Raw genomic sequence first — 23,275 nt, forward strand, 5'->3', positions numbered from 1 at the left:
GGTGGCAATGTACTTCAGAAGGGCAGCCTGCCTCCAGCCACGGGGTGACACCATTAGACAGGTCAGTCACATTCTCCTTTGCCAATGGCCGATTTCAAGCTCTGCCCACTGAGACGTTCAGAAGTCTGAAGGGCATCTTGGAAATATTTTTATCCCTGATAGTGAAAGTTCTCCTTTCCTGATTTTAGATGTGATCCCTGTGGATGCTTCAAGGAAATTCTGTTTGGTCCCATCTTTTTTTTCTCTTTTTTAAACTGATTCATTGACACTCAGTACACGGCAGCTAGCTACTGATGAGTGTTTGTATAGTGTATTAGGGATGAGAAAAATACTTGACTAGGACTTCTTCACCTGTATCGGTCTTGAATTCGTTATTTAAAATGAACACTGCCTTGTAGTAATTCCTGTAGAGAGTGGTGACTCTTTATCTGTAGTGATACACAGAGAGTTCCGAGTCATCACAGTGGCAGGGTTATGTGGCTTTCCACTTTCACAAATCCACAACATCACAAAATACTCCATGAAGTAGTTCTCATATGGCAGACGCTTTGTAACTCCTGTCTGATTAAATGTTTAGTGCAGTACCCTGGTACAGTAAGTAAAATATTTATCAGTTGCTAAATGAAAGCATATACCAATCCAAGATAATTTCCATCAAAATGAAGTAAAAATGTACTGTGCTTTTTGGTGTTGCTGATAAAGTACTTCAAAAGTTAGACGATTATATAAATCCAATTTCTAAAGTAGATAGTATTTTTTAAAAAGTGATATAATCTTGCTATTGTCTTTTCCCTGAGAGTAGAATCATTAGAATTTTTACAATCAAAATATTTAAAACAATTACCAGGAGTATAATATACAAGAAAGTGAAAAAGAAGAGAGTATTAGATGGAAAGTGGTAAATAAAATCATTCGCAGTCTTTGACATACCTGCTGCATGTATAGGTGTTCTCTTCAAAATATAATCTTTGACTAAGATTGAGGCTCCCTGATTAATGAGAACATCCACACATTCTACATGGCCCTTAAATGCTGCAAGGTCCAAGGGAGTTCTTCCACTACTATTTCTCACGTCAAGATCTAACAAAGACTGTACTAACACTTCCAGGGCTTGATGGTGACCATGATAGGCCTAGGAACAAACAAAAATACAAATTAAAATAATACATATATTTAGACTGACTTCTTAGAAACCCTAGAACATAAAGGAGTAAGCAAACTTGTCTTCATGTCATTGTATTTATGATGATCCAAACCTTCTGTATTGATAATTCAGAAAGTTAACTAAAATTTTTCTAATAATCAATTAGTAGGCTGCAGTGTTAGGGATGAGTATTCCACAAATAATACAAGTTCAAATAACAGGTGATCTTTTCACAAGTATACAGTGCCTGGTTTATGGCAGACACTCTGTGATGTGTGACGTGGGTGTTAAGGAAGATTTCACTCTAAGTCTGATTCCAGAGCTCAAGTTCTTCATCATAGTTCAGTGTTCCACTTCACCCTGACAGAATGTTCAGTTCAGTCACTCAGTCGTGTCCGACTCTCCGCGACCCCATGAATCACAGCATGCCAGGCCTCCCTGTCCATCACCTACTCCCGGAGTTCACTCAAACTCATGTCCACAGAATCGGTGATGCCATCCAGCCATCTCATTCTCTGTCGTCCCCTTCTCCTCCCGCCCCCAACCTTTCCCAGCATCAGAGTCTTTTCCAGTGAGTCAACTAGTCGCATGAGGTGGCCAAAGTACTGCAGTTTCAGCTTTAGCATCAGTCTTTCCACACCCAGGATTGATCTCCTTTAGAATGGACTGGTTGGATCTCCTTGCAGTATAAGGGACTCTCAAGAGTCTTCTCCAACACCACAGTTCAAAAGCATCAATTCTTCAGCGACCAGCTTTCTTCACAGACCAACTCTCACATCCATACATGACCACTGGAAAAACCATAGCCTTGACTAGACGGACCTTGGTTGGCAAAATAATGTCTCTGCTTTTTAATATACTATCAAGGTTGGTCATAACTTTCCTTCCAAGGAGTAAGTGTCTTTTAATTTCATGGCTGCAATCAGCATCTGCAGTGATTTTGGAGCCCAAAAAATAAAGTCTGACACTGTTTCCACTGTTTCCCCATCTATTTCCCATGAAGTGATGGGACCAGATGCCATGATCTTTGTTTTCTGAATGTTGAGCTTCAAGCCAACCTTTTCACTCTCCTCTTTCACTTTCATCAAGAGACTTTTTAGTTCTTCTTCACTTTCTACCATAAGGGTAGTGTCATCTGCATATCTGGGGTTATTGATATTTCTCCCAGCAATCTTGATTCCAGCTTGTGCTTCTTCCAGCCCAGCGTTCCTCATGATGTACTCTGCATAGAAGTTAAATAAGCAAGGTGACAATATACAGCCCTGACGTATTCCTTTTCCTATTTGGAACCAGTCTGTTGTTCCATGTCCAGTTGTGACTGTTGCTTCCTGACCTGCATACAGGTTTCTCAAGAGGCAGGTCAGGTGGTCTGGTATTCCCATCTCTTTCAGAATTTTCCACAGTTTATTGTGATCCACAGACAGAATGTTACTATGCTTCAATCACAAGAGAGAATAGCAACTGAAGTTCAGCTAGTACTTGTGCCCTATGATTTCCCAAAGTAAAATGACCACCCTATCCTACAAAGTGCCATATTTAAAAAAACAGTTTTTTTCTTTTCAGAAATATTTAAACTGAGCCCTGCTGGAATAAGTGCTAGGTGCTAGGCACTGTCCTACAGTACAGCAGAGCAAGAAGATTTTAAGATTTGCCTGAAACCCCCTCTTTACACAATCTGAAAAAGGGGCTCTCCAGAGAATTAATTTCAAAACCAACATGTCAACTGAACATTTACTATGCTTATTGGACTGGACACGGAACAGGACATAAAGGCAACAAAGACAGGTCTGTTGGGGAAGGAATGTCTTATCTGTTCACTCATGTCACCCCTTTTAGATAAGGAACAAGTAATTTTCTGATACTGTTCAGACCTGCAGCTTAGCACATATAGTCAAAACTGTAAATAATCCCATGTGAACTTTTCATTTAGAATTGAAAAATATAAAATCCTATCATGTTTGTGCTAAATATCACCTGCTTCTAAAAAGAGGTATTTAGCTAGAAAGAGGGCCCCACACTGTATCAAAGGGCTGTTAAGCTACTTCTTGTGGGAAATGTCACAAAGGACCAGCAGGAGAGAAAGCTGCTCTGAGCCTTACTCATCTCTTGATGTTTCTGACTCCTTCAAGGTGAAATGACTGGAGATCACTGAGCTCTACTGTCTGAGAATCACCTCTATTGTTCTTCAATACCAGGTCAATAAAATTATGCCACTAAAAGAAGGACAGCTAGAGGCCTGGATGGTGTGCACAGGGCTCTCGTCCTCATGATGTCTCTGACTGGGTTAGCACAGGGCCTTGGAAGTCTAGCATGTGCGAAGGCACTGGCTGGGTTAGCACAGGGCCTTGGAAGTCTAGCATGTACGAAGGCAGGACCAAGGCCAGTTTCCTTAGCCCTCATGTTTTCACTAAAGCAAGCTGTCCCAGATTGGGAGTTTGGAAGGAAAAAAATCACTTAGGTAATTTCTGAAAACCACCTAGGGACAGATACAAAATGCCAAAGTGGCGGTATAACCACATTTCACTGAACCTGATTACAAAAATCACAAAATTGTTTTCATTTCAGCTTAAAAATACTATTTGGCACACCCCTGTTCATAACAGCACTATTCACAATAGCCATAGAGCAAAATAGTTAAAAGAACTAAACTTTTTAAGATAATGTATTCAAAAACTTGACAAAGTGCTCAGTCTGGCACCTAGTAAGTGTTTAAGAGATGAGGTGCTATTATTGTAAAAGTGATGATAACGATGCAGGAAGAACTGTCTAGTCATCTGCTCAGACATCATTTCCTGCCACCCATAGTAAAATGGCTATTTTCTCCATGCTGGCTTTGCACTTCCAGATGACTTATTTACTATGCAGGTCTGGAAGAGTAGATGGGATTTCCAAAGACCCAAAGGGCAAGGAAGCAAGGAGCTTCAGCACATCTTCTTAGCTATTTAGACCATGGTAGGAAGTACTGCTGGGGAGAAAGGGGCAGAAAGATAAGGCAGAAAATTCAGCGTACATGTGTCAGTGTCAGAAAATACGCCAGAAGAATATTAAGACAAAAAACAACAGTACTTGTGAGAGGAAACAAATGGGTCACTGAACTTTTAGTGACACACAGTAAGTACAGACCTTAAAACAGTTTACTACACTTGAAACCAAAGGTCTCACAAACAGTGACAGTGCCCAATTCTCCTGACTCTTAAAGTCCCCCCACCTCCCACAACATGCTGTGTTTCAAAGATAATTCTTCTTTCAGCACAGAAGCGATGAGATTGAGCCCTGCTTGAAATCCGCACGGTAATTCATTCCTATATATGACTTAACTGTCACACTCTCTCCTAACCTTCTCCTCTTAGTGATGGACATTAGTGAAGCTAGAAAATTAGGAAATTAAATCCTATAGCACGAGCAACCGAAGGATCAGTGAACACACACTCACCACCCCAAAAATCACAAAGTGAGCAAAACGTTGCAGAAATGCCACAGAAATGATTGTTCTTGTATAATCTGCTTAAGAATGCAGAAGCCATTCCACTAGGGCGGGTCATTTTAAAGTTCACATCTCAGGCATATTCTCTCCTTAGAGCAGGTCTGGGGGAAATTAAACTCATTCCCCCCCACCCTGTTTTTTAAAGACAAACAAACAAAAGTACATTAAAGAATTCTCTGTATTAAGCAAGTTCTTACAGCTTTAATTCTACAATCATCATTCTCAGGACCCAAAGTTCTTGGTCCTAGTTTGAGTCAACACAAACAAGTATGAGGTATTTTCAGTAAACCAGCCATCAAGTTGGCTGTGAAAGCAGTACTTACAGCCAAGTGTAAAGGGCTTATTGTTGCTCTACTGTCTGAATCACTCAGCATGTCTGTTCCTGATGTTTCCATTAACTGAGAAAGGAAAGAATTTTAAATGTCAGAAATGGCACTTTTAGACATACCATAGCAGTTATTCCTGGTCCCCCTCCCCCAAGTTCAAATCCACTTTTAGAGTATAAGTGAATACTTGAATATGAATGTAAAAATCCCAAAACATTATATTATGAAAACTAAACTCAGAAACCTTACAGAATGGATTATCCTGAAAATCTGGACCACACACTAAGAGTTTTGAGGGAATGGCTACAAACTCCGACTTTGAAAGAAATGCTATTTAACTGCCACCAAGTAAGAACCACCTCCCTCCCCCTCCCTTACAAACATGATTTCTGTCGCCATCTTTGTTCCCAGGAATGTGTCACACAGGCTCCAGTTCAAGTGAGAGCAAATACTTAAATACTCTGAATAGCAGCGGGAAAACTGATTAATACTTACAACATCTAAAGGAGTTTCACTTGCAATCTGAAATAAAATTTAAAATAAAAATATTGAGTTGAAGAAGCAGTCATATATAGTAAAGAGATAAATGCAAACTACATGTCTCTATTTACCTATGGCTTTGTTAAATTCTCTTCTGAACTTGTGCTTTCTTTGCCTCCAAAAATTTATAGTCTTTTAAGTAAACAACTGTACAGTGGACCAAAAATCTATATACATGGGTCTCAGATTTTAGTCTAGAAATACCATACTAACCTAAGGAAATAGTATTTCTGTAGCAGGGTTCTAAATGCTATATTAAGTATTGCAACCTCCTTTTTCATTTTTATACCCACCGTTATTGAATTTTACTCCCCCTTTAAGGAAAGCAATGTTAATTTATAAGTAAACTTAAATGAGGAAACCTGTAACGTGAGGCATGTAGCACACACTTGAGAATCATTTAACTTGCCTTTTGGTCTGGCTGAGTTGGGTGAATGGTGTCTACATTCAGGAATGAGACCACATCTGAAATAAAAAGTTCCACTGCAGCAGATGAGTCTCCCTTTGCAGGACAGACTGCTAGTAGCCTGGGCCTTTCATAATTCCTAAAGGTACAGGGGGAATCTTCTCACAGGGACATGTATGACATATATGACAAAGTTACAGTTCTTTAATGCCTTCTGGAAAACGGTTCATGAGGCAGGGGCAGTGAATGCTAGGTGGGCATGGGGGTTTCTAAGGGAAGGACACACAGAGACCTCTCCAGAGATCTAATTTCTTTCTGTCCCCTTTCTCTGTGAAAGGGAAAAGGGAATGAAAGAAAGTTTAATGAGGCAAGTGTGAATTTAAGATGGAAACGGATTCTAAAGATATTACAAGGCATTTATTTCTTGATTCATTTATTCTCATTGTCATCACGTTATTAGAACATAAACTCACACTGGTCCTCCCACAAGAACTCAAGATTCGTACCAGCTGAAGACACAGACGGTGACCATATGCAGCTGAGTAATGAACGGCATTGTATCCTTGCTTGTCCCGGATCCCCGGATTTGCATCATTCCTTAATAAGTATTCCAGGCACCTATTACAGTAAGACATATTCAAAATTCTAAATCCTGCATTTTAACCAATGATAAAAACAAAGACAAACTCAAAACTGGCAATTTTTCTTACTCTTGAAGAATGTAAAATCATAAATATACCTACACTACATAAATTTATCATTTAAATGACACTGACTCTAGGTATCATAAAACTACAAATAAAATGTTCGTAACAGAATCTTTTTTATCCACAGCTTGTCCATCTATGGCACCAGTCAGCCTACTCAGTATTTGACAGGATTAGACTCCCAGTGGTGGGAGCATCCAATCTATCTGGACCACACAGTAAGTACGCTCTCTCATTAGAAGCTCAACAAAGGATGTAGAAATATCTCCCAAAACCAAGATCAGAATTCAAAGATCTTGCTTTAGAGATCTGAGAAGTGTGGGAACAATGCACAACTGGTATACAGGGAACAAGAAAGATCTCACAGAAAATACACTTTATTCCTGTGCTATTTGTTATAATTTTGATAAATGTTACTGTTACTACAGCCAAAAAGAGAGTACTGAATTAGAGTTGGTTTGATGCCACCCACCTTGGACAAAGAGTTTCTGCACCTTTATGGTGAAGTGGCTTCTGTTTATTCATCTTACAGATGGAGGTACAGATTCAACTAAATAATCTAAATACCACTCATGTGTTTTATGAAGTCTGCTTTAAAAGCACAAACATTTCACTCAAGGGCATATCTTTCTATTTTTAATCAGGTTTTCTAGATGTGAATGATAAAACAGAAATAGTTCTCCTTAGCAAGACTTGAATACAAGACAGATTCTATCAGTGGAACAAACTATTTTAAGATAACCTGCTCATACATGAGTATGGGGCAAAAAGATTTATTTAAGGAAAGCAAAACAAGTAGGTTAGTTCATGCTTACTTTCTGAAGTAGGAGGGCAAGTCTCAAAGCACTGCTTACCATGACTAGTTGCAAGTATACAGCATTAAATGGTTTGAAATAGTCCAACCATAATACATGCAGAAGTTCCTATCAATCATAGTGTTTAATAGTTTACCTTCACATTATTAGATGATTTGTCTCCTACAGCAAAACAAAGACTAAAAGTTGATTTACAACTATAAAATTACTTCTATTGCCAGACCTTTCAAATCGTGCTAAGCAGTATGAATTTTCATAACTACTTTGTAAGCATTATTTTTAACAAATGAACAACTTACTGACATTCAGGAAAATTAAATCACTTGCTCCCAATCTTTTGGTTAGAAGCAAGGACTAGACCTTGTGTCTCTTCTTCAAGTGTTCTTTCCTTGCTACAAATGCTTCAGCACATGGGTTAATGAGTTAGTGACACTTTAACCTGAGTGTTCATAAAATACTGAACCACAAAACTGCTTAATCTTGAAAATCTAGACCTCACTTTTGACTTGCAATTGAGAAGGCAAAGAGTTGATCTTCACTTTCTCACTGTAAGTTAACACATGTTCATTTTATAAAACTCAGAAAATTAAGAAAGGAAAATTTTCCATGAAACCCTCCTTCCCCTAAAATTAACTATATATATGCAAAATCTGGAGAATAATATTTATGGCTAAATATTTCCTCCTTCCCCTAAAGTTAACTATCTATGCAAAATCTGGAGGAATATTTGTGGCTAAATATCTAAGTAATAAACCACACTCACTGTTAAATACTTTGTTTCCTTCACCTGTTAGACAAACTAAAATGTTCATCCCAATTAAGCATGTAATTTAAACCCGGGGAGATGCTCAAACCATTTAAATTTCTCCTACTCTTCCTCCACCACCATGAACTCCTACCCCTTTCCTGGCACAAGTTCAACTGAATGCAACCCCCGTCCATGGCTGGGCACGGGAGCTGGGCTGTGAAAGGAGCACGCACCCCAGGGCAGGGAATGTGCACTGTCTCCAGAGGCCTCCGACTCCCCCGGACCACAGGGTACACACAACAGTCAGTGCTTACGTAAAGCAGGTGTTAAGCGTAGTTTAAGAACGAAAGCTCATCCTCACAGGAAGACTGTAGTGTATCAGGTGCTGTTTCAGCAAGTCTGATACTCTATCCCACATGACGCTCTGCCTCAGTATGCTAGAGGAGATCGGAGGAGAAATAACCCCAGAAAGAGTGAAGAGGCAGAGCCACAGCAAAAACCACACCCAGCTGTGGCTGTGACTGGTAACAGAAGTAAAACCCAATGCTGTAAAGAGCAACACTGCATAGGAACCTGGAATGTTAGGTCCATGAATCAAAGTAAATTCCAAGTGGCCAAACAGGATATGGCAAGAGTGAACATGGACATTTTAGGAATCAGTGAACTTAAATGGACTGGAATGGATGAATTTAACTCAGATGACCATTATATCTACTACTATGGGCAAGAATCCCTTAGAAGAAATGGAGTAGCCATCATGGTCAACAAAAGAATCTGAAAGGTAGTACCTGGGTATAATCTCAAGAACGACAGAATGATCTCTGTTCGTTTCGAAGGCAAACCATTCAATATCACAATAATCCAAGTCTATGCCCCAACCAATAATGCTGAAGAAGCTGAACTGGAATGGTTCTATGAAGACCTACAAGACCTTCTAGAACTAACACCCAAAAAAGATGTCCTCTTCATTATAGGGGACTGGAATGCAAAAGTAGGAAGTCAAGAAACACCTGGAATAACAGGCCAATTTGGCCTTGGAGTACAGAATAAAGTAGGGCAAAGGCTAATAGAGTTTTGCCAAGAGAACACACTAGTCATAGCAAACACCCTCTTCCAACAGCACAAGAGAAGACTCTACACATGGACACCACCAGATGGTCAACATCGAAATCAGATTGATTATATTCTTTGCAGCCAAAGATGGAGAAGCTCTATACAGTCAGCAAAAACAAGACCGGGAGCTGACTGCGGCTCAGATCATGAACTCCTTATTGCCAAATTCAGATTTAAATTGAAGAAAGTAAGGAAAACCACTAGACCATTCAGGTATGACCTAAATCAAATCCCTTATGATTATACAGCGCAGTGACAAACAGATTCAAGGGATCAGATCAGATAAACAGAGTGCCTGAAGAACTATGGACAGAGGTTCCTGACACTGAACAGGAGGCAGGGATCAAGACCATCCCCAAGAAAAAGAAATGCAAAAAGGCAAAATGGTTGTCTGAGGAGGCCCTACAAATAGCTGTGAAAAGAAGAGAAGTGAAAGGCAAAGGAGAAAAGGAAAGATAAACCGATTTGAATGCAGAGTTCCAAAGGATAGCAAGGAGAGATAAGGAAGCCTTCCTCAGTGATCAATGCAATGAAACAGAGGAAAACAACAGAATGGGAAAGACTAGAGATCTCTTCAAGAAAATTAGAGATAACAACGGAACATTTCATGCAAAGATGGGCACAATAAAAGACAGAAATGGTATGGACCTAACAGAAACAGAAGATATTAAGAAGAGGTGGCAAGAATACACAGAAGAACTACACAAAAAAGATTCTTCACGACTGAAATAATCATGGTGGTATGATCATTCAACTAGAGCCAGACATCTTGGAATGCGAAGTCAAGTGGGCCTTTGGAAGCATCATTACAAACAACACTCATGCAGGTGATGGAATACCAGTTGAGATAATTCAAATCCTAAAAGATATACTGTGAAAGTGCTGCACTCAATATGCCAGCACATTTGGAAAACTCAGCAGTGGTCACAGGACTTGAAAAGGTCAGTTTTCATTCCAATCCTAAAGAAAGGCAATGCCAAAAAATGCTCAAACTACTGCACAATTGCACTCATGTCACACGCTAGCAAAGTAATGCTCAAACTTCTCCAAGCCAGGCTTCAGCAATACGTGAACCGTGAACTTCCAGATGGTCAAGTTGGATTTAGAATAGGCAAAGGAACCAGAGATCAAATTGCCAACATCCGCTGGATCATCGAAAAAGCAAGAGAGTTCCAGAAAAACATCTACTTCTGCTTTACTGAGTACGCCAAAGCCTTTGACTGTGTGGATCACAATAAACTGTGGAAAATTCTTAAAGAGATGGGAATACCAGACCACCTGACCTCCCTCTTGAGAAATCTGTATGCAGGTCAAGAAGCAATAGTTAGAACTGGACATGGAACAACAGAATGGTTCCAAATAGGGAAAATCTAGAGTCTGTCAAGGCTGTATATTGTCATCCTGCTTATTTAACTTATATGCAGTGTACATCATGAGAAACACTGGGCTGGATGAAGCACAAACTGGAATCAAGATTGCCGGGAGAAATATCGATAATCTCAGATATGCAGATGACACCACCCTTATGGCAGAAAGTGAAGAAGAACTAAAGAACCTCTTGATGAAAGTGAAAGAGAAGAGTGAAAAAGTTGGCTTAAAGCTCAACATTCAGAAAACTAAGATCATGGCATCTAGTCCCATCACTTTATGGCAAATAGATGGGGAAACAGTGGAAACGGTGACAGACTTTATTTTCTTGGGCTCCAAACTCAGTGCAGATGGTGACTGAAGCCATGAAATTAAAAGATGCTTGCTTCTTGGAAGAAAAGTTATGACCAACCTAGACAGCACATTAAAAAGCAGTCAAGGCTATGGCTTTTCCAATAGTCATGTATGGATGTGAGAGTTAGACTATAAAGAAAGCTGAGCGCTGAAGAATTGATGCTTTTGAACTGTGGTGTTGGAGAAGACTCTTGCGAGCCCTTTGGACTTCAAGGAGATCCAACCAGTCCATCCTAAAGGAAATCAGTCCTGAATATTCATTGGAAGGACTGTTGCTGACGCTGGCCACCTGATGCGAAGAACGGACTCATTTGAAAAGACCCTGATGCTGGGAAAGACTGAAGGCGGGAGAAGGGGATGACAGAGGATTAGATGGCTTGATGGCATCACTGACTCAAGGGACATGAGTTTGAGTTGGTGATGGACAGGGAAGCCTGGCGTGCTGCAGTCCATGGGGTCACAGAATTGGACACGACTGAGTGACTGAACTGAAGTGAACCTCATATGGCCATGAGTTAGATCAGACTATTACTCCCACTTCACAGATGAAATGCACAGAGAGTTTAACCTACCCAAGGTCTCACAGCAGTGACAGTACCAGTATCAAATATAGTGCTGTCCCACACGCATAAGCAAAACAGTTAAAAAGGCTGATGAATGCAAAGTTGTATACAACAGTCAAATGTATTTCTCTATTTCACAGCAAAAGGACATTTAAAGATAAGATTTATTTTGGCAGTAAAAATATGAAATACTTAGAAATAAATCTAAGGATTATAAAAGTTCCAAGAAGAATGTATGATTCCACTTATATAAGGCTCAAAACAGATGAAAATACACAATGCAATTAGAAGTCAAAATATGATTTCATTTTTGTGAAAATCTGTCTCCACTAAAGTGTATCTTAGTGAAATGTATCTATGTATTCATAAACACATGTATCTATAACCACATGAACACAGAAAAGGCTATCAGCAGATATACAGTAGGTCTGTAACTCTGATGACACTATGCTGCTACTGCTGCTAAGTTGCTTCAGTCGTGTCTGACTCTGTGAGACCCCATAGATGGCAACCCACCAGGCTCCCCCGTCTCTGGGATTCTCCAGGCAAGAACACTGGAGTGGGTTGCCACTTCCTTCTCCAGTGCATGAATGTGAAAAGTGAAAGTGAAGTCGCTCAGTCGTGTTCGACTCTTAGCGACCCCATGGACGGCAGCCCACCAGACTCCTCCATCCATGGGATTTTCCAGGCAAGAGTACTGGAGTGGGTGCTATTGCCTTCTCCGGATGACACTATGAGGGACATGAAATGATCTACATAAATTTATGGAAATACTTGTGTTACTGGTGGTTATCCCAGAAGAAAAGGGATGAGGAGGACGTCTTCTTATATGTAATCAGAATCAGCACGCCCAGCCCCAGGTCTCCACCCTCGTGCTCACAGCCAGCCCTATTTCTGTTCAAATGGCAAAGAGAGTCTTGTTCATCAGAACTGAGTACACCTAATGCTTTTGTTTGCTGAGTCACGACGGCCACAGTGACTGCAGACATCAGGACGGTGGGGACAGTGAGCAGGGTGAGCGGAAACGACGTATTTTTCCAACATTCACGGAACTGAAGACAGAGGGACACACAGAGAGTAGAACTGTGCTATTAACTGTGTGTTAATTATCATAAGTTAGCATTTGTCACTTTGAAGACAGAGAGCCAATGGCAGCGTGTCAAAAATCCCGCCGTGTATACCACGTTCTGGGGAGAGGAGCAGGACATTAACAAACAACCACTAAAGAAGGAAACCAACAGACACACATCACTGAATAGCAGTATTGGAAGCCATGGGGAATTTGCATCTCCTTTTAGAAAACATTTCACTTGGGCTTTGGCAGCAGAGTGAATTATTCCAGATTCTCAATTATTATTACCTAACCTATTCCTGGGATTTATAGCCTTGGAATCCAAAAAAATAAACCAACGCTTTAATTCTACTATGTAAGCCTCCAAAACTTGCTGGGAGAATGCCTCTGGTACTCTGTGGTTACTGTGGCATAGAGCTTCCCAGAGGTTCCCAGGGAACAAATCAGAGTTAATAAATGATGGTGTTAGACAAGACCTTAGGGATTCTGATACTTTAAAAATAAGAGAGAGGCTCCAAAAACAGTGCTAGATTCTTTAACACACATGACCTCAGTTTTCCCCACAATTCTGAGAATGAAGCCTACTTCTTAGAATTGTGGGGAAAACTGAGGTCATGCGTGTTAAAGAATCTAGCTTCTCTGGTGGCTCAGACAGTAAAGAATTTGCCTGCAATGCAGGAGACCTGCATTTGATCCCTGGGTTGCGAAGATCCCCTGGAGAAGGGAATGGCAACTCACTCCAGTATTCTTGCCTGGAGAACTCCACGGACAGAAGAGCCTAGAGGTCTACAGTCCATGGGGTCGCAAAGAGTTGGACATGACTGAGTGACTTTCACTTTTTCAGGTTTCACTCTAATTTTTAGATAAGTAACTGTTTGCCTAACAATGACTTGCTCAGGCTCAAAGACATAATATGAAGACCTTGACACTTAAACTGGGTCTTTTGGAGAAAGCGCGTGTTCTTTCTAGCACATCAGGCTGCTTGTATTGATACTGAGAATTAAGTGTCTAAGTAATAAATATCTCTAGCCTACTGCTCAAAACAGCTTATATTACTTAAGAAAACTAACAATTTAATTCACTTCAGTACTAAGTACAGTTCTAAAGAAAAAGTAGACTGGCTTAAAATAAAACCACAAATCTCAAACAGTATAGGTTGAGCACTGTCATTTTTATGTTTTTGTGTAGGAATTCAAGTCTAACTGTCGAAGGCCAGGAGGACCACAGGGTAATCTCTGTGTCTATGTGACCTCGGTGGAATTTATGTACATCGTTGGGCAACATCCAATAAGCAGTTTATGAGAACAGTGGTAAAGGACTATTGATGTGATACAGTCATTTTAGCTATAATCTATTTTAGGAAAACCTATAAATCAAATCTTGAAATTACAAAATTTATAAAACAGAGAATAATCTACTTACCTAAGTTTACCAAAATACTTTCTGATTTACAAAGTGTTTATCTCAGATTTTCTTTAACGCTCTATTACCCCAAACCATAATTCAAATAATTTATAGCTTCTCTCAAAAACGATCTATATTTAACTATTCTGATGTATATGAAACTGTATAAATTATATATTTCTCCAAACAGAAAATATAGTCATTCTTCAGTATCCAAGGGGGACTGGTTCCAAGAGTGCTTGTGGACACCAAAGACCGTGAACCCTCAAGTCCCTTATAAAAAATGAACATAACCCTACAATGAATATAGTCAGCTCCCCAAATCTGCAGATGCAAAACCAGCAGATACAAAGCGCTGACAGCACATTTACTAGAGCTTTCAAGACTAGAATTTTAACCACAAATCCAACATAACAAAAGGGATTTGCAATTACAATCACAGAATTTATAATAAATTTATAAGGAAATAGATCTGTATTAAATGCAACTTCCTTGAAGTATATTTTATAAAATCTTTCCCTTGAAACCATTATTTTTATTTTCTACCTTCACTGACTCAAGACTCATGGGGAATACCACAAATCCTGAAGGTATCTTCTCAGTCTCTAATGAGCTCATCTTCTTCCAAGAAGGCAATATACATTAAGATACGGACATCTGACCAACTTCAGGTGAATATTAATTATGAAAGCACTTATAAATCTCTCATTTGTTTTTATTAAGTCATCCTTGGTCAACATTTAGTCACTTGCTGTCTACATAATTTACTTAATATTTAGTACTAACTATGTTTACTTTGCCAACCAAGGTCCGTCTAGTCAAGGCTATGGTTTTTCCCGTGGTCATGTATGGATGTGAGAGTTGGACTGTGAAGAAAGCTGAGCGCCGAAGAATTGATGCTTTTGAACTGTGGTGTTGGAGAAGACTCTTGAGAGTCCCTTGGACTGCAAGGAGATCCAACCAGTCCATTCTAAAGGTGATCAGTCCTGGGTGTTCATTGGAAGGACTGATGCTAAAGCTGAAACTGCAATACTTTGGCCACCTCATGCGACGAGTTGACTCACTGGAAAAGACTCTGATGCTGGGAGGGATTGGGGGCGGGAGGAGACAGGGACAACAGAGAATGAGATGGCTGCATGGCACCACTGACTTGATTGACATGAGTTTGAGTGAACTCCGGGAGTTGGTGATGGACAGGGAGGCCTGGCGTGCTGTGGTTCATGGGGTTGCAAAGAGTCGGACACGACTGAGCAACTGAACTGAACTGAAATGAACTGATGTGTCCAATTCTGCCAGTTCAGTGACTCCCCATTTGAACACACATTTACAGGGATCCCTTGGGGAGATGAACGCACTGCCTCTGAAGGATACTGGTATTCCAGTCTCTGCCCTGTCTTCCGATGGCACTGTCTGTCTGCCTCTTGCCTCTCCCTTTCCCTATGATACACGCAACACTGCTGCCTCTGAGAAGTCGGGGGAAAACGCTTGGAGGTGACAGATATGAAGATGTGCTTTTGGAAGGGAGGACAAAAAGGGACCTTTAAATTTCTTCGATCATCTCATTAGTTCACAAGGCAGGTTGCTGAGTAGAAGCAGGTAGTAATAACTATGATTAAGAATAACTATAAAAACAACTTATCTTCCACACTAAACACTCAGGGAAAGAAATAAAGAGTTACAAAAAGGAAACACAGACTTGCCATGCAAGTTGCCCCCTGTCTGGAAGGTGCTGGTCTATAGAAACAATGACCCTTCATTCTCACCACAGGACACTCACTTGCCGTCTGTGTCTGACGTCGCTGCATAGTGCAGGGGTGTGCATCCTCTCTCATCAAGGTCATTCACGCTTGCTCCTGAGCCCACAAGAGCAAACAGGCACTGGTAGTTGCAGTTGGCAGCAGCGTAATGCAGTGGAGATCTTTTTGTCCAAATTAATTAAAAAAAAAAAAAAAAGTCAGGGACACACCCCAGGAAGTAAGAGCACAGTTTGTCCACCCAGTTATAAATACTGTGTTTATAGTAAGTTGGAGGTTGATTTCTGCCATATACTAAGTCTTTCAAAGGGCCAGACAGAAAGCTAGGAGGAGAAACCAAGACGCCTGATAGCCTCTAAGAAAACAAAGTAAGACAGAAACACAGTTAAAAGTAAAATAATGTAAAATAAGAAAGAAACACAGTTAAAAGTATTTCATAGCTCAGACAGTAACAATTACAGTTTTTTGAGTGAATTATGGATACCCTTCATATTCTGCTCCAAAACTTGAAAACTAGTATTTTTCTTCCTCCCTAATACCATTAGCAATCTGAGAAGAGTTTTCGTTTTAACAAAGCTTCCCCTACACCAATACAAATGTTTCACAGTACAGAGATAGCAGCTTTTGTTATGTCTCGGTAGAGGAATACATGGTAAGAAAAATACAGAAGTATTAAAAAGAATGCTGTTATATCAACTATATGGGAGAGCTGCACAGTAATATAAGATTTCTCAAGCAAAAAATGCATAGTTTTGAAGATTTTTCATCACTGTGAAGAGCTAGGGTACTGTGTTAATTACTAGAGATGGAATATTTGTAGCTTATTTCTTTCCAGTTACTGAAATGAAAAAGAATGCTATTAAATTTAGGAGTTTCTGTATTTAGATTACAAAACTATAATGATTCATGACTTTTCATTTAAAAAAAGAGGAAGAAAGAAAAAAAACAGAAAAGTGAAGATGAATTTAGTCCAGAGTCTTCATGGCATATTGTTTTCTAAAATATTTACCTGGGAAAATGACAGTAAAGCATTATTTTACTTTATTGGATAATTGTATAATATAGTAATAGTATTTTTGAAAATGCAATTAATCCTGAATTATTTTCAAGCCGGGAAACTCAGAAGCCCTATCTGTAGCATACAGTGCTTCATGTACTACAAACTAACTAATATAAGCTGGATTAAAGTCCGCTGACACCTGCATGCCCTGGAGCCTATGCTCTGCAACAAGCCACTGCAACGAGGAGCCCACTCACTGCAACTAGAGAGGAGCCCCCGCTCACCACAACTGGAGGAGAGCCTACACAGCAGTGAAGATCCAGCGCAGCCAAACACATAAAATAAATAATTTAAAAAAAAGCACGCTTACAAAAATAAATTAGCTATAAAAATATTGCATTCCAAAAACAAAGTGATTTTTGATTTCCTGGGTCATTGGCTCCTTCAGTCAGAAGGCTTATGAGAACAGTCTGTTCCTCAAAGGAATGACGGGGTCAGACAGTTGTTTTCACTTTTCTTTCACACACTTCTGACTCCCTACCACATGTGATTCTACTGACCTCAGGCACTGATACATATTCACACATTTCCTTCCAACATATACCCTCTCTCATCGTATACTCTGATATAATTCTCAAACTCTTGACACACAATTTTGCTCATATTGCCACCTTTCTTTTCCTTTCTTTTTTTACTGAGATAACACTGGTTTATTACACTGCGTAAGTTGCATGCGTACAACATTAGACTTCCATACACACCATAACACGCTCACCTCTGTTTTTCAAACTGCTTTCCACTCTCTCCTATACAGTTCTAACAGACACTGGGTCAATTCGCACTCCAAGTAACTGAACAGACCCTGGAGGCTTTGATCACTGCAGTCACAGATGCAAGCAACAGCGCGGTCTGGGGCTGAGCAGTGAGAGTGCGGATTGGCTGAGAGACCACACAGGGACTCTGCGTTCACATCTGTGGCCTGTTTCCTCCCTCCTAGTGCTCTGGAACCAAAACTAGGCCACAGAGTCTCTAAGAAAGAATGACGTGAGGGATGAAGAACCACCACTGCTCTTCCAAGTTTCTGTGTAGGGAGCACAGGTGCCACATAGGTTTACATTTTCATAGCTATAAAGGAAGAGGAGGATGACATCATAAAAGGCACGCAGCGCTAATACAGTAAATCTGGGGCTGGTAGGCTGGGGCTATGGCAGGGGCCCAGCTGGAAGAAGGCTGCGGCTAAGAATGAATATTCACAAGTTATCTACTTATTGGAATCTTTCAACAAATCATGATCACAATGTAAAACATGTGAAATTTTTCAGTTAACTCACAGAAGCCAAATAATAAGATTAAGAAACTCATTAAAGAAGTCATTAAGGACTTCCCTCGTGGCTCAGACAGTAAAATATCTGCCTGCAATGCAGCAGACATGGGTTCGAGCCTTGGGTCAGGAAGATTCCCTGGAAAAGGGAATGCCCTCTCCAGTATTCTTGTCCGGGAAATCTCATGGACAGAGGAGCCTGGTGGCCTACAGTCCATGGGGCTGCAAAGGGTCGGACATGACTGAGCAACTAACACACAGACGCCAAATTATAATTTGAGAAAGTCATTAAGCAAATAACATTAAGCAGGAGCTATAGAGGAACTGTACCACAGCTCACCTTCCAAACTTGTCTTTTTTGTTGAAGTCTGCACCAGTATTCAGCAGAAGGTTTAGGCATTCCAAATTACTATCCAGGAAAAACACAACGAGAAGATGCAACTGTCAGTAACTTTATGATGAAACTGGTAGGTTTAAGTAAGTAAAAAGTATGTTCTCAAATGAGAGCAGAATGAATAAAATACTATGATTCATATTTTACGAAAAACAACAAAAAAACCTGCCATGATCAGCTACCTTTTTCTTAAAAAAAAAGTAAAAATTTTTTTAACATACCCTCCAGCTGCAGCTGCATGTAGACAGGTCCTGCCAAAATCATCTGGGGTGTCTATATCGAATCCTACAAGAATGAGCACATCTTACGTAACACTATACGCTATTATTTTATGTTAAAGCATTACATTAGCAACTGTGAAAAATCACACCCCATCATACACAAAACTATGACTTACAAACAGGTACAAATTAATTAAAAACATTAATAATGTATTTTTTAAAATTACCATTAAAAGACTGGGGTTTTTTAAATACAAATGCTAGGGTACTTGTTTAAAAGTCATACGATACAATGGAATATTATTCAGCAATAAAAAGAAATAAAGTGCTGATACATACTTATAACACTGGATGACCCTTCAAAACATTTCTAAGTGAAAAAAACACCAGTCACAAAACCACGTTAGGTGAGATTCCACCTCTACAACCTACCTAGAACAGATAAATTTAGAGATGGAAAGTAGATTATTGATTACTAAGGGCTGGGGGAGGGAAGAAATGGGGAACTGATGCCAAATGAAGTTTCTCTGCGTGTGGGTGGTAGCGAAAATGTTCTAAAACCCACTGTAGTCTTGGTCACATATCTCTGTTAATATACTAAACTGTAAGATACATGAACATTTTGGGGTGGGGGGTGGTATGCCACGCTGCACGGCATGTGGGATCATAGTTCCCAGACCGGCATAGAAACTGCACCCCCTGCCTTGAGAAGCACAGTCTTAACCGCTGGACTGCCAGGGAACCCCCATGAATGATTTCTTAGTCAACTTTTTCCTCTGCTACCTGTGGATTACTACTAACACTGAGGAGAGAGTTTTATAATTCTCTTTCATAGATAAATGGGTATGTGATTACTTGTGGCATGCATACACTTAAAACACTCAAAACACAAGCACCTCACTTAAAAGATATCACTAAGGGCTTCCCTGGTGGCTCAGTGGTAAAGAATGCACCTGCAGATGCAGAAGATGCAGGTTCAATTCCTGATCCGGGAGGATCCCACATGCTGCAGGGCAACTGAGCCTGAGCACCACAGCTACAGAGCCTGCCCTCTGGAGCCCGGGAGCCGCGGCTCCTGGAGCTGGCATGCCTAGAGTCGGTGCTCTGCACCAAAAGAGGCCAGCACAACGGGAAGCTCGTCTCCACAGCTACGGGGCAGCCCCTGCTCTCCCCAACTAGGAAGGAGCCCTCGCAGCAACAAAGACCCGGCAAAGCCAAGGGGAAAAAAAGGTATCATTAAGAAAAACTCAGAAGGGTCTGTCTCACAATATGCTAAGTTTCCCCAGAAACCTTCCCGTAATTCTTTCAGCAATCATAAGTATTAATAATACATAAACTCTGTTCAACTTTCATAACATGCTAACAGAATACCATTTAAAGAAAAATCTTATATATATGTTTAGTACTTCTATGCATTTTAATAAAGATCTTTATAGTAAAATTTTATTAACAGAAAGCTACTGATCCTGTTTTGTTTCAAACTATGACTGTGGCATTTTAAAACAGTAATTAAATATGGTATAAATTTCAGATACTAGACGATACTGTAAACTGCTCACTGGCTCTTAAAAAGGAACCATGCAAATGAAGATATTTTGCTTTCAGACATAAAGGGACTACTTCAGAAATATTCCACATGCCATTCCCCAACTAAGAGAGAGGAAGAAATCACTAGAAAAATAAAACCTTTCCCAGAGTTGAAGAGAAAATCAAATCTTATAGGGCCCAACATCTTATAAGAGGAGTTAATAAATGATCCATAATTGGACGTATTTGTATATAATTTTGCAAAAGCAGGATGGAGGGGAGTTTGGGGGAAGCATAAAAGAGGATAATTTGTCTATGAAGGTTCCACTCACCAGAAGAAAGAAGTTTCCTACAGCAATCTGAAAAACCACTTAAGGCTGCCAAATGGAGAGGGAACATTCCATGGATGCCGCGTCTAAAGCAAAGAGGACAGTATCTTCATCACAATGCGAGAATAATGCGATCACTTAAATAAAGTAAAAAGAAACTACTTAACTTCTCCATCAACTTTCCTCTTAGAGCAGGGCTTCTTGAGCTCAGACTACTATCACTGTGAACTTTCTGTGGGTCTGTGTGTGTGTGTTGGAGAGAGGGTAGGACACCACCATTGTCCCTGGGCTCGACCTACACTGGATGACAGTGGCTGCTGCTGTTGCTGCTAAGTCACTTCAGTCGTGTCTGCCTCTGTGTGACCCCATAGACAGAGGCCCACCAGGCTCCCCCGTCTCTGGGATTCTCCAGGCAAGAACACTGGAGTGGGTTGCCATTTCCTTCTCCAATGTGTGAAAGTGAAAAGTGAAAGTGAAGATGCTCAGTCGTGTCCGACCCTTAGCAACCATGGACTGCAGACTACCAGGCTCCTCCATCCATGGGATTTTCTAGGCAAGAGTACTGGAGTGGCTTGCCATTGCCTTCTCCAGGATGACAGTGGCACTCTCCCCAAATTAGGACAACCAAAAATGACTCCAGACATTTGTCTCAGGAGCAAAAATCATCCCACCTGCTTTGCCATCAAGAATCATTACCACAAGGCAAAATGTTTTGCTTAAGACTGTTCACTACAGTAATTTTTCCGAGCAGTAAAAAATCAGAAGTTGTGTTTATAAATGAGGAGAATGAATAAACTGTGAAATCTTTACACACAAAACGAATGAACTAGAGTAACTTACAGAGATTAGGAAAGGAAAAAAAGCCCAAATTTATATTTACATGGCTAAATCAACAACTGCGTGTAAAAAAAAAGTTTCATGAAGCATACAGTAGCATACCATTTTTAGAAGGTTTAAAAGAATATTTATAACATATTTATGAACATATAGAAGTATAATAAAAATTTAAAACTACACATAAGAATGATAAGAATCAATTTAAGTAGGGTGTGTATTTCTGCAGAGCATGCAAGAGAATCCATCTTTCAAACAAAATTTTACATGGAAACTTTAAGATATTAATCATAATCTAGAAAGAACTGGAATAAAAAACATAAAAAGACCCAATGAAGTCGTATTAAACATTCTATTACATCATCAACACAAAGAGGAAAACGCTCAAGTAATAGTACCACTTAATGGACAAAAGCCGCGCGCTTCCCTGCCAAGCCATCAACACCTGGCAAGCACTTACTTGGCGGTGTCGGCCCCACTCGTAATGAGGGTGTTGATGAGCAGCTCATGGCCATACCTCGCTGCTATGTGCAAAGGAGTGTTGCCATTCTTATCTTCACAGTCGATTACAGCTCCTGCAACAAAGGAGGAATAAAATCCATAGATTTCATCCACAGCACAGTTACTGGGTCTGGCGCTGAGATTACAGATTTTCCACTTAAAGCAATGTCGTGAACTGAGCATAAGATTTTAATAGACTTAAAAATCAGAAGACCGTCTGCAATGCCTCATGAATTATCTGATCACGAGTTTACTCCCACCCTTTCCCTGTCAAATGAGAACAGCTATGGTCTTAAGTATCAGTACTGCTTACAAACAGGTCCTTGGAACATGGCTTGTGAAACACTGCCTTAAAGTAATGACCCAAAAGTCCTTTTTATTTAAAAGTTTAGCTTGCCCAGTACTAATTCAAATACAAAAGAATACAAGTTTAGAAAAGAAATGAAAATGCTGAAAACAGTTCAAAATATTCAAAAAGGGAAAGAGAAATGCAACTGGGTTTTGTCAATATATAATAAACTGCAGTGGAAAGGCAGAGTTATTTTTCTGTTCAGCGTGTTTTTTAAAAGCCAGTACTAACTGCTAGTGATATGATATAATCTAAGTGAAACAATACGGAAATAAATGGCAAACAACTATAAAAGAAACACGTATGTGGCAAGTAAAATTCACTGTCTGATTTTCATGAGATATGATATCAAACATCAAAAACATGCACACTGCTACGACAGTTCCTCAGTACCATTCATTATGTGGATGCTTTTACTACACTTTAGAAAAAAAACAAACAGAAATACTTTTTACCACTCTGGATAATGGTTTGTGATCTGGAGAATCTACCATGGAGGGCAGTCATGTGCAGTGGAGTTTTTCCATCTTTGCTCTGAAACAGACACAAAAAAGATTTAAAATTGTGTTTATATTCATTACACGTAATTGTTCATTTTATTTTGAATATCCTCTTGCAACTTTATTTTGTATAACTATTACTCAAGCATTAGGTTTAATAGATGCCTATGGCAGTGTAAAGCAGTTATCTGACATTATGAACTAATGTGTTAGCATGTATACCATAAAGCACAAATACATAATGCCTACAGTTTATAGAAGGTCCCAAGTGGTAGGTGTGTTATAATCTTAATATCACTCTTATTTCACAGATGGGGAAGCTGAAGAACAAGGATACTAATGATTTGACCAAGGTCACGTCATTGGAAGTGGTACAGCCAGGATTTGCTGCCCAAGGTTCAAAAATTTCACACTACTACAATTCTTTTGTCCTAAAAGAAATGCTGAATCCCTCCCTGACCAAGGAAAAGTGAGTGTCAGAATTAACTTCAGCCACTATAA

General features: G+C 39.8%; 1 protein-coding gene across 4 annotated transcripts in view; it reads right to left on the reverse strand.

Annotated features, from left to right (window-relative positions):
• ANKRD28 (ankyrin repeat domain 28) overlaps positions 1 to 23,275 on the reverse strand; it is a 222,136-nt gene that overhangs the window by 19,969 nt on the left and 178,892 nt on the right. For all 4 annotated transcript variants that reach the window (XM_055416713.2, XM_088835279.1, XM_055416703.2 and 1 more), the window contains 10 exons: positions 22,730 to 22,808; positions 21,885 to 21,999; positions 20,594 to 20,676; positions 18,735 to 18,798; positions 18,460 to 18,528; positions 15,822 to 15,962; positions 6,407 to 6,518; positions 5,450 to 5,476; positions 4,952 to 5,026; positions 931 to 1,132 (listed from right to left, as the gene is read on the reverse strand). In XM_055416713.2, coding sequence (XP_055272688.1) covers positions 931 to 1,132; positions 4,952 to 5,026; positions 5,450 to 5,476; positions 6,407 to 6,518; positions 15,822 to 15,962; positions 18,460 to 18,528; positions 18,735 to 18,798; positions 20,594 to 20,676; positions 21,885 to 21,999; positions 22,730 to 22,808 — 967 coding nt within the window. The remainder of the gene's footprint in view (positions 1 to 930; positions 1,133 to 4,951; positions 5,027 to 5,449; positions 5,477 to 6,406; positions 6,519 to 15,821; positions 15,963 to 18,459; positions 18,529 to 18,734; positions 18,799 to 20,593; positions 20,677 to 21,884; positions 22,000 to 22,729; positions 22,809 to 23,275) is intronic.

This window comes from Moschus berezovskii, chromosome 1 (genome assembly GCF_049115385.1).
Source record: "Moschus berezovskii isolate FMDL1 chromosome 1, NW_MosBer_1.0, whole genome shotgun sequence".
Lineage (NCBI taxonomy): Eukaryota > Metazoa > Chordata > Mammalia > Artiodactyla > Moschidae > Moschus > Moschus berezovskii.